This window comes from Nomia melanderi, chromosome 9, assembly GCF_051020985.1.
Source record: "Nomia melanderi isolate GNS246 chromosome 9, iyNomMela1, whole genome shotgun sequence".
Classification (NCBI taxonomy): domain Eukaryota; kingdom Metazoa; phylum Arthropoda; class Insecta; order Hymenoptera; family Halictidae; genus Nomia; species Nomia melanderi.
In genome coordinates this window covers 3,159,188-3,172,031 of record NC_135007.1, presented here as the reverse complement: position 1 = coordinate 3,172,031, position 12,844 = coordinate 3,159,188, and the positions used below count along the sequence as shown (strand labels likewise).

The 12,844-nt window shown below is 39.0% G+C and overlaps 1 protein-coding gene across 2 annotated transcripts in view; it reads left to right on the top strand.

Moving 5' to 3' along the window:
- Positions 1–12,844, top strand: part of LOC116431261 (uncharacterized) — a 481,036-nt gene that overhangs the window by 434,158 nt on the left and 34,034 nt on the right. For both annotated transcript variants that reach the window (XR_012999385.1, XM_076370678.1), the window contains one exon: positions 8,654–8,851. Coding sequence is in view for 1 of the 2 variants with exons in the window: in XM_076370678.1 (XP_076226793.1) it covers positions 8,654–8,851 (198 nt within the window). In the remaining variant the exon portion in view is untranslated. The remainder of the gene's footprint in view (positions 1–8,653; positions 8,852–12,844) is intronic.

The window sequence follows — 12,844 nt, the reverse complement described above, 5'->3', positions numbered from 1 at the left end:
AGTGATATCGAGTTTGCATGCAAATGCGTGATTATGGGAGGAAACCGAGGGGAAGGAAGGTTTCCTCGAGTGGCTGGCGCCGCGGAAAGGACAGACAGGAGGTCGCGAGAAAATGGTGGAGGAAAGAAAGGGGAGGGAGGCGAGAACGAGGGACGAAATGGCGGAGACGAAAGGAAACGAGATAATGTATGCTACTGGGACACGCTCTCCCGCCAGCCGCCTTTCGAATCTTAACGTACCTTATACCGGAGATTATCTTCGCCCTGGTCTCGCTTCACTTTCAACGGGAATAACTTCCACGCTGACGGATTTATAGCGAGAGCCGCGAACAGGCCGATTAAACTTTGCTGCTTCGCTCTCGCTCGGGTCATCGTATCGATTATAAACAGCCCGAGGAAAACCGCCGAGGACCAAGTGGAACGAGTCCATTTGTTTTATTGTCTGTTTCTCTAGTTTCCGCTTCTTCTAGAGTTAGTATCAGATGTAACATAATTCTGTATTTCTTTTTACGAATATTAATGTGGATGCGAAGTGATTAATTGAGGCGAAAGTGAACATGGAATAGCGTGCGAATGCTATTGAGTAGATAGATTCTTTGCTTTCTGTTTTGGAAGTTACGTCTGGGAGAGCTTGAGTAATGTTGAACAGAAAGGTGTGACAAGTTTACGATGTGGTACGGTATATATAAGTAGAATTTTATGGACAATGGTTAATGTATAAGACTGCAGGAGAATACATGGATATCATCTTCATTTTTAATGATAGAAGGAAAGTTTAAAACTCAATTTGAATTATTTCCAAGAAGGGATATCATAGAATGAACATTATTTTTGAGAATTATTTCTTTCGAATTTTTTTAAAAACATCAATCTTTTTTCTGAAAACTATTATCTTCGTATGTGTCATGTAACGAAGATTTAAATTCTTGGAAAGCCTTGATTTGATCGTGAATTTCCGTTAAATTACAAATTTAATATAGCTCTTACAACAATAAAATGCTAGAAAATATCGAATATTTTGCGAATATTTTAATTTTTAATCCTTCCACAAGTCGTAATACATCAAGATAGAGTGGATACCAAGACGTCTCTCTCAAGTAATTTAATTTAGGCGTCTACACCGGGCACAAAGTATCAGTCACCATGTTAATCCAGTTTATTCGCTCGTTTCAAAGTAAACTCGATCAAGGGAAGGCGACCTTCGCGGAAATAAATCTTTCCAAACGACGATAGAACTCGCGTTTCCCTCTCTGAATGTAGAATTTTCTTAGCGCGGAGCGTGGCAGGCGGCGCGGCGTAGAAGCGAAATCGAGCCGTGCGATCGGTCGACTTTTCGCGAAGTTGAAATTTACCGCGAGGGAAAATCAATAAAGAGAGACGGCGGTGGAGATACGGAACGCGGTAGCTAACGGAGATAAGAGTCTACCGAGCGAAGATAAAGAAACGCCGGCGAAGAATGAAGCCGGAGGAAGGAGAGGAGGAAGGAAGCCGAACGAACTTTCATCCCCTCGCGCCACCGGCGAAGATACTTGAGGCAAGTCCGCGAGCAAACTGCTTTTGATCATTGCTACGACAACGCACTTTTCTCCCTTTCTCTTTTCCCTCTGTGTCACTCGCCCCCCTGTTGCCCTTTCTTTGTTGCCTGACTCCCCTATCTCTTTACTTCGCCGCTTCCCAGCTGCTTTGACACAACGGAACGAAGAGCGAGAAAAAGAGGAAGAGAGAGAGAAAGAGAGATAGGGAGAGAAGGAGAAAAGGAAAGGAGATCGAAGGATGGACAAAAGGAGAGAGAAAGGAGGGATAAGCGAAACGAGGCAGTAAGAACAAGAAAGAGAAGAGAACGCAGAATACGAGGTGCCTATGCGCCGCGGATACGATCGAACAAACCCGAACAATCTTAAAGAGAGGTGGATTGCCTGCATCTTCGTTCGTTTTCCCGCGCGATTCAACCCCGTCCTCAAGATCTATGGACTCGTACCGACGGAAAAACGGGAGAAAAACGGTGCGCGACGGAGGAGTAATACGCAAGATCGACAGTCATCACGGGCGCAAGACCAAGGAAGAAATGGGAGAGAGACGGCTGTCGGAATCCTTTGAAGGCAACGGGATTTGTCGTACAGAAAATTATAACCAGAGAGAAGGAAGCCGTCTGCCTGCATGCCTGTCAGACAATACGGCCTTTTGTACTTTGTAACACGGTGCTAATTACTCCGTATCAGCCGCGGTCCTTAAGGTACGCGCTGTCGAACCCTTTCAACGCGAGAAAGCGCTGGGAAAGCAGATTAACTAACGAAACGAGCGAAGCGCGCGGATACATGTTGCCACGGACATGCCTTTCAAATGCAAATGTTCGTGACAATTACGGAGAGAACTACAATTCGCGGAATCCTTTCCGGTGGATCCTGATTTCCGTAATTGACGGGTATTTTGGAAACTTCTATGGGAAATGGTTAGTTTTATTTTTGTAGAGGGAAACATGTCGATTGCGAGAAATTTTCGTCCAGTCCAAATAGTTTTTTCTTATTTCAATAAAACAGAATTTATATTAAATTGTACGTCGATCAGTGTTTTTCGTCGGTTGTTTGCAGCGGTACTGATCGATCATTGTAAGCTTCTAAAATTGTCAAATAACGATGCGTATTTAAAACTGCTTATTGGTCGAAAGGGAAGCTTAATTCAGGTTTGCGATTCGCCAGAGAACCATAGATACTTGAAAGGGGAAATACGAAAATTGGAAGTGGTTGAAGATTAATGATCCAGAAGATCTGGATTCTGTCATCGAACTTCTTCATTGTATCTATTGTGAAATACATACAAATATTGGAAAGAACAGCCTGGCTATCGCGCGCTAAAAATTAAAGCAGCCTCGAGATTTTGAATTCTTTAACATTTCAAACATCGTATATTATATGTATATACGGAAAAATTTAAACGTTTTACTACTAGAACCACCCAACATTTTAATTTCTTCACGATAAATATTATATTATATAAAAGATATTATTAACATATGTACATGTAATATCTATCAGAAGAAATTAAAAATAATTATATTTATTATTGAATTGTTATTAAACTATTGAGATTTATATACTATATTAAATTATTAATATTTGTTTTAATAATTATTTAGCACTTTCACTCTGTCACTAATAGCAAAACAAACAAATTTAAAACCAATCGTTTTGCCTGGTACTGTAGTCCCAGCGTTGAATGACACTTACCTAGCCCTCGTGTATTGTTCATCAAGTGTAAATTCTTTGGGCCCAGTCGATGCCGCCTGCTGGACCAATGCTTCGGTTTCACAGTCGTTTGCCGAGTTTTTTAATTCTCTTTCACTGGGTTTATTCGGAGCGTTCTCCCGCCGATGCTCGATCACGTGGAATCGGCGAGACGCAAACGACCGCGGGAATACTTCTTCGATACGCGACGCGCTCGCAGGATCGCCGGGGCGGAGGCACGATTCTCTTTTCCGCGGAAAGGGTGAACTCGAGGGGAATTCCAATCGACGGATGCATCGGTTTTAAAGCACTCCTACGCGAGTTTTCCGCGACGCGGCTCCCTGAGTACGTTTCTCGCCTCTATCCAGCCTCGTTCCTCTCCGCGAATCCGTAAAAGTTCCCGCTGAAATTTTCCGCGTTCCCTCCCGTAAATCGCTTCTTCGACTGCACGCCATATTGACGAGCGCATTTATACGCGGACGCTTTATTTTAGAGGGAAACTGTCGACGGGATTACGTGAAAATGCGGACTTTTCGGCGAGCAGCCGAACACTGCTGCTTAAATCTTTCAGATTACCTGATGTTTTATTTATTCGTGGAACAAAGACGGTGAACAGATAAATTTGAAACAAATGCAGGGTGTCACCTCTAATGCGACGCACGTTTCTTTCACTCACTTGCAGCAATCTGACGAAAAAAAGGTTGAGACAAAAGTTGCAGGGTATGGAATGTACAATACATATCAGTAAAAAAAATTTCGAAAACTGTTTTCATGTAGAAGTCAAGGTCACCTTGGTATTTACGAATAGAAACATATTTATTATTTTTACCATATGGTAGAGGACATCGGGATAAGTTCAAAACATATATTACATGATATTTTTATTAACATATTACTCGATTTACTGTAGTGGAAATGTGAAATATTTAGCTTTCCGTGGCATTTGACCTGATGTTGTAAACATTGTTTATCTTCATATATTTTTATTTTTTCTATTGTTTTACATGATCTGTCGACTGGTTTGCTTAATGTTGCGTCAAAAATATCCTTCTAAATATTTTACCAAACATCTCATGCTTTGATTTCAGATTGGAACAACATACTGGTAACTCTTTTATAAACTTTTATTCTAGTAAAATAGAAGATATGATTACTAGAACATTTGTATGTAGTGTTCATTAAACTTGAACAATTTTAAGATTGCTATTTCAATGAAAGAAAGAACAGTCGAGGTCCGAGTAATTTACGCGGGTACATTGTAATCGACCAGCAAGTTCATTGGAATTTCCCAATTCGAAACGGCTGAAAAAGCCCGTCTCCTCCCGGTTTTTAATTAAATAACAACATAATTCACCGTCTTATGTTCAAACAATTAAATAACGGTTAGGATTCAGCGTCGGCTGCCGTTGCTTTCCCATTATTTCGCTGTTGCCGCCAGGCTTCAACCCTCCCCCAATTCTTACGCCTTTCACTTTCAATTTTCGTCGCTGTTCCTCCTTCGACTGCTTCTTTCTACGCTCCTCCGAGAAAACTTCCCCACCCTATTGTTTTTACGATTTTAATAAGACTCTTTCATTTCTCTATCAATAATATCCCCAAGATTTTTCTTTCTTTCGTTCAGCTTTGAAGTTTCACTCTGGCAAAATAAGTTACCGCCAGCTGGTATTTCAGCGTTTAGTTTAACGCGAACGGAACTTTTCTTTTGGTCGTCTACGACTCTTTATTCGAAGAAAGAAAGGAATTTCCTACGGAAAACTCATTGGGCATTTTGATGATTCTTACTGAATGTTAAATTGATGGGTTGGTTATGTTATTAATTATGATGTTAATTACTTTAAAATACCGTATATGGTAAATCATGTGAATTAAATTATGTATATATATATTCGATATTTATGAGTATATGAGAACGTTGTTTAAAACCTATAAAATCGTTTAACGGGACAAGTAAGAAATTTAAAATAACACGATGAAATTACACTCATTTTTTGGAAAATTGAAAAATTATATTTTTATAAATGGCGTACAATACTTTTTTAAATCGTACTTAAAAATTGAAAGTATAATTTTTATTTTGAAAAGAGTATTCAGTTAGAGTAAAAGATTTTAATTTTTAAATATAAATATGGTTGTTTACTATATTTAAAATTTACTCTCTATAATCAATAAAATAATTTCTAGATTAAAAAATGTAATAAAAATTCTATTTAAATAAAACTTCATTTCAAGTCTACACTGATAATAAGCATACCATTTCGAATTCATACAAATGCCAAGAATTTTTCATTTCTAAAACTTTGCTGTTACGACCAACCATGGCTACAGCCGAGCGTACCAAGTAGTATAGACCGTTATGGTCAGACACAACAAATTATATCCGCTCGGGCGTCAGCCAAACGAAGAAGTTTTAGAAAGTAAGAATCTACTATTATAAAGGTAATAACAATATACTAATCCATAATACTAACGTTACTTTAAATACATGACAAAAAGGAAACAAAAGAAAGTGAACAAAATACAGAATACATACCTACACCAATATTCCCCATTAAATGCAACCAAAAAATATCGCTAATACAATGTAAAAATTCCAACTCGCTTCAACTTTTATTATACCGTCAGTGTGATCCGACATCTTCGATATTGTATGTTCTTCTGTACCTGTTAGAGATTCAAAACCACTGGCAGCGGCGATTTCCAGATGATACTTTAATTTCTAGAATACAACACGACAACCTATCTAAACCGTTTTAAATTTTTATGCATCCTTGCACCGGCTGGGAGTGTTTTATTATTTGTACTCGTGACTTTATGTTTATTACTTCCGGAAGAATAGGCTATGGCTTCTCGTCAAGACATCTAACATGACCCAGGAAGTTTCGAACGATTAGCTAAGACTCTTTTTACCTGACAAATCCGTTTAGTTCAATCGCCAAGAGAAAAATTACTCACTTCCAAGAGTTCCGGAAGTCGCCGAAGACCTGCCTTTTCTCTACCACGACAAGACCTTTCCAGAAACTAGCAGTCAGTTAGCAACGAGGCTCCACAAGATTAGAAGCATTTCTAATTTGCGTTTATACAATTTTCGGTATATTAGTTTTAGCGATTAAGTTCACCACACAAGCAAACTCCAAGAATCAGCTATCTATACAGTCCACTGTAATTGTAATAAATAATTATGTTATTTGGAATTTATACTACCATTGTTTACTTTACCATTTATTCTCTAATACAGCAATAAAATTGCTTTTTATCTATAAAGAAAGATCAGTTTCTCTGTTTCCGTGTATTGAAAGCCGCGCTGCGCGCATCGAAACATCCAGCTTCACGTGTAACGCATTTCTCACAGTCGGTCCGAGTGGCAGCTGTTAACGCGTAAACGTCAACCGTGCGCCAGCCTCGATTACATTCGTTTCACCCGTCATTGGTCAAACCCGTGAACTTGTAACGTAACCGAATTAATCAGTTTCAATCTATACCCGTGTATAAATTAGATCCGGGCGTAACGCGAGGGGTTCGTTACGCGCAGCAACTGCGTGCTCGCGTTGCATTTATCGGGACGATCGCTTGTCCGTTGTCGCCGTCGCGCTCGCTCGGCCGTGCGTCCTCCATAGTAAATAGTAAACAAATTAATCGTCGCTGCCGGACCGCAAATCGGGCATCGTGATTGTTCGCGAAGCCATCTGTAGATTTATCGTGAACCAGCGATTTTACGGAGGCAGCCACGCGTTATCGATTCACGGCGACACGTGGCCGGGAAACGCGAGGGAAATCAATCGTAAACCCGGGAACTGTTTGTTCCGGCGTGACGATGTAATCGAGGCAATGCTATCGACCCCCACTCGGTCGATTCGTGTTTCACCTTCCGTCTCGGTAAAAGAATACGATTAATTGATGCTCTCGCTCTTTCATACGCAAACCGTTCGTTGCAGAGGTATTTCATTGACCTCGTTGACTGCCACGAAAAACAGAGCTTTATGTATCGCTTATTCTTTTGTAGGAAAGATAGAAAGGAACAGTTACTAATTATTTATCGCTATTCTTACGTTACACTGTCACAGTGGGCATTGGACAATTGCAACATCGTGGAACTCTTCATAATTATAACGTCGTCATCCTCACCATATTCCCATCACATTCCTTTTAACACACCGTAGTGCTCGACGACCGTTCACAGTTAACAAAGAGAGGACCAGACAGACAAATGTGTTTTTTAATGAAACCCTATGCATGTTGTAGTACATATTTAGAAATGAAAAGTCCTCATAGATTTTTTGACAATGGTCCTCCGTTTTCGAAGAAAATGAGTTTTAAGTTTGTACGTTGTTGTAATAAGACGATTTGAAAAAGCCTACTGTAAAGAAGAATCGTAGTAACAGTGGCATTTTCCGGCTATAACGCTAGAAATTGTGAGTTCCAAACCTCCATGCTTGGAATTCTTTTTTCCCTCCGTGTGTCTTTGTTTTTCTTTGAATTATAATCTCTAAATAATTTGTATTATATTATTGTAATATTATTTATCTTCTTACCATAGCAACATGCAAACTGGAAACCCATTTTTTCCGAAAACGAAAGACCATTGTCAAAAAAGCCACGAGGGTTTTTCATTTCTAGATATGTACCACAACATGCGTAGGGTTTCATTCAGAAACAGATTTTTACGTCTGACTCTCTCCGTGTGAGTGATGTAACATGGTCCGACTATTGTCGAACTCGACGATTTCAACGTATCTCTTTTCTATTCGCAGTCCTTCTCTATACCCGAAACTGCAATCGCTTATTACACAAATAATTATAATCGTATTTGGGATCATTTTAATTAAAAGAACATGACAAACATGTTGATGAAAGTTTCATTCATCGAAAATTGGACATAAAGAAGTTTGATTTTTGAGTTAAAACTCTCAAGCCATCGCGAGAATGTTGCCGAGCGCTTCGACTTTCAGTCATTCCTTTCCCTTCACTCGCGTTGTCCTTTTCTACGTCCGCTATGCTAAAATCTACGTTTCTTGAGTTGGATTCGATTTTAGCTCTTCATAATTGCATCCTTCTGGTCCCCCTGAGTATTTTAATCATCGAATGCTCACTGTATCTAGTTATTTACGCTATCAAACATTTTCATTCGATGTCGGTTATCTGAGAAATTATAATTGTTTTCAAGTAGTCCACGTGTAACCCGTTGCCATGCGATTTAGCTGGACAAAATCCAAGCTAAGCTAGGAAAATGGTAGAGAAATGGGACGGAAAGATGCTTGCAGTTTCGTTCATGACATTCACGTTTGGTCCAAAATTGTCATCACGAGCCTCGCCCGTGACATTCATGTTTGGTCCGAAATTGTCATCACGAGTGAGACTCGTCGAGGTATAGCAAGGGCTTAGTGCGTAACTCGAGCTAAATCGTCTAAATTTCAAATGTTTTTTTCTCTTTTTCAGGGAAATCGCACACGATGCTCGGCACGCCGGAGGCGGGACACACTTTGGGGGCGATACCGTGCGCGATCGCTTGGCTCTTCCGAGGAATCTCCGAGCAACGGCAGAGGACAGGTGCCAGATTTAGCGTCAGGGTCAGTTGCGTGGAATTAACTGCCGGCCAACAGCAACTCAGGGACCTTCTCGCAGCGCACGCCAACGGTGAGTAAATATGTCCAGTACTGACGGAAACGCTGGCCTCGCGAATAAAAGGACAGGGAAAGCTGGTGATGAAAGGCTTCATCCTCGAGCCCGATGTTTTTCTTCCTTTTTTGTGATAGGCTCCTTTGCTTGTGCTTTATCGTAGGGATCGCAGTTATTTTCATATGGAAGCTTTTTAGTACTTCTAATCGACTTTTTAGTACTTTTAAGTAACTTATAATCTGTCTGTTGCACGGTAATATTAACTATTTGAACTCGAATGATATCTATAAAATGTCATTTGAAAAACAGTATCATTTTCGCGACATTACCAGGTCATCAATAGAAGTCAATCTTTGTGAAATAATTTACAAAATAAAATAATTACAAATTTTTATTTTGTTTGTACACTTTATTGTGTTGTAAATATACCAGATTTTTCAGGGAACTCTTTTTTTTATATTCAAATAAGCGGTTTAATCCAATGTACTGAAGATGAATTTTGATATTTTCTTCAGTTACATCAAGTTCCATGTCAATTAAATAACAGAACTAACACGTTGACAATTTTTTGTACGAATTGTAAATTCGTATAAAATACAAATATCATCAAATATTTGAGTACAATTTAACAAATTTAAATTCATTTTATATTTCCTCTTTACTTTTTCATATACAATCGGTTCTGCCTCTGGTTACAGGCCATCGTATATAGTTTAATGCATATGCAAACTCGAGAATACTTGTGGCCGGTCAATAACGTTGAAACTGATTAACAATGTGCTAAAACTTCAAGTGTAATTCTAAAAGTTGCCGCGACTTTCTGTTATCAAAAAAAAGAATATGAATTGTAAAATCTCATTATTTTCATTGGAAGAAAAATATTGAGAAGAAATATATATACAATAAAATAAATACAATTTAAAAAACATCAGAAATGGAACCCGGTTAAAATTTTAAATATAACAAGTTTACACTCATTAAATTTTATTCTCATTAAGACAAATTTATTTTACTTCGCTACTTTATATAACCTTTAAATTATTTAACTTTATTTGTTACATTTACCAAATTGCAGATAAAATTTTAACAAATTCCTATCTTGAAGAATATACAAATTTAGCTTTCAAACATTATCTGTAAGATTGCGAAAAAAATAATGATAGATTGCAGCGACTGAAAGGCACGTCACAGTGTTTTAATGCTCTCGAACAATGTAGCAAGGCACGAGCCACCGGAAACGGAGTTACAAATTGCGCGCAATATTTGTACTGTAATCTCCGCGGCGCCGAAGTTTTCTCGTTTGAACGCCCGATCGCGATAGCATTGTGTTCCCGCGCGTCGAAGAAACTTCAGTCGTAAGAAACACTTGTCTCGAGCGTCATCCCCCGGTTTTAAGAGTTCCGACCCCCTCGACGCACCCTTTCCCCCCTCTTCGGCCCGCGAGTCCTCGGATGATTCTTAAATCCACTCCAATCTTAGCATCTTAGATATATTTGTGAGGGGGTTGAAAGTTTCTCTGTGCCGTGATAGGGTTGATTGTTCACCGCAATTAATTCGATGCCCCGAACAATGTGGGTGGGCACAATCGTTTTGGATTAATTAATGCCGGTCGGAGGGAGCCACGTAACGGAATTGTGTCGTCCTGCGGCGGAAGCCTCGATAAACTGACCGTGGAAACTCGGTCTAATTTTCTCTACCTGTTCGTTCCCGCGTCTCTTGGCTGCATCGTCGACCGACGCAATTTACATTTATACGGACCGCGACCGGAAAATCGACGAGAGATTCGATTGGTTCTTATGGGTTGGTTAGGGTGAGACCGGGATTGCCGGGCTGCGCTTCTGTGCCAATCTTTCGGGTTAACGAAAAGCTCAGATCCACTTAGGAAAGAATGTTCCATGAATAATAATTTATTTATTGCGTACACTATTTTATTGTAAATGGATGTAATTTCTTTTTGTCAACCCTTTGCACTCGAGAATATTTTTCTCCATAAATATTCAATATTTTTTGACGAAATATCAATGATATTTTTTACAGCTAACATAAAGAAATATCTTGCATAAATTAAGGAGCAGTACTATTTTATTTCGATGTTATAGCAGTTGATACGTTATATCAAAATTTAATATTAAATTTTATATTTTACAATTTTGTTGGATCAAATCAAATTGCGACTGTAAAGAGCTTCTCGAGTACAAAGGGTTAATAAGCTGTTTCTAGGGTAGGTTTATTTACATAGTAACATATGAGCCACTCATCAGTGAAAACGATTAATTCCATAAAATAAACAGAGAATATTGACGCAATAATATATATTGACTTTCACGTTTCTGATTAAATGAAAAATTAAAGAAATATTATAAAATGTATTTTTTTATTATTACAAATATAGCTTTAATTTAACAAACATGTAAAATACATAAAATATCTTCGGTCATCTTTATCATGATTGCAATTTTTATATGGCTGGAAGAATATTTATCGTTTCATGCTACTAAACCTAATAATACTTATAATAATTAATAGGAAGTTTATTTTAAATATAAAAGGTTAAGAGTTAGTCAAGCACTACGATAAACAAATTTTTTAAAACTCAAAAAGTAGAACTAATCGATTTGGCCAATGAGCAGCTAATATTACTTATTCTGAAACTTTGTTGAAATACAAATATAATTTTTCAGAATACATTACTATCCGTAGTAGAATTTTCTGTAATTGCTAAACTATTGTAAGTTACAACATTCGCATCTTTAACTTTCCTATTACTTCATCATTTTGCAATATTGTTCAAATTCTTTTCTCTATACTCGTTTACATATTATTTTTATGTAAATTCTTTTACATCAAGGGTGTAGTACAGACATTAAGAAATTTGTTCAAAAACGTGAACAATGAAATTGTTTTCGCAACCAAAAGGTCAAGTATTTTTCTCGAAATAGTTAAATAAAGCGGAAGAGAATAGGGGAGCTAAGACGCAGAGGCGAAGTTTGCGCTCCGCCCCGCGTCAGCGTCGAGAAAATTGCATCGACAAGGGAGGCGTGTCCCCTTGCAACCGAGTAATGCGGGGATTTTAAACGCTACCCAGAATAAAACCAAAAGTCAGCGTCCGAGGGGGAGTTACATTCGAAAATCGTATGTTCCATTTGTTTTATACTCGTCCTCTTTCGAAGGCAGACGAGCTTCAGCGTCATTGGATCGGCAAGAATGGCTCGTAATAACATCGGGAATATCATCGTTCGAAAGCCCGGAAGAATGAAATCGTGTCTCCCTCCAAGTTTTCGTAGAGTCGTCGTCCGATTCGCATCCTATGAAGAATTCCGCGAGTAATACGCAGGGAACGGCACGGGAATCGTCCTCGGCCGTCATTTGATTTCGTCTTCACGGGCCAGCTCGTCCACTCGGTGGTCCGTAAAATTGAGGGGGTAAGATTATTTCTCTTCGCCCCTTTTTTGTCCCCGTAGTCCACGGACTTTCGTCTTGGTCTCCATTTGTTTTCTCCGATTGTTTCCCATTAGTCGAGGAAAACTAGATGGACTAATAAGAAATGGCAGACTCTCCGAAATGGTGCACTTACGGGAACTCTTCGAGAAGGGATCAAGCGTAAAGGACGATCCCTAGAAATTAACCTTGTTGAACCTTTAGTCGGAACATATTTCCCTATCGGTGTCTCGGGAATAATTATTTTATGAATCGTACACATTGTTATTCCGGGAACCGACCGAGGCTATCGTGGTTGTGTATCTGCAACAGGCAAGGCTCTTTATGAGTTCTTGCGTTTTTTAATGCCGGATCGAGTCTGTTATTGGGTACTTAGAGGGTCGTTGAAATTATCAGGGAGTTAGGTCTACCTGCGGTAAAGCTCGAACTTTCAAATTAAAAAGTTACGGTGCTATGCCGGCGTATGCATTAGGAAACGATTCACGGTGGTACAATGTAACCGGAGTTATCGCGATTGCACCGTGGGAACGATAAATGCGGGAGGGGTCATAATCTCAAAGGGTTTAGAATCGT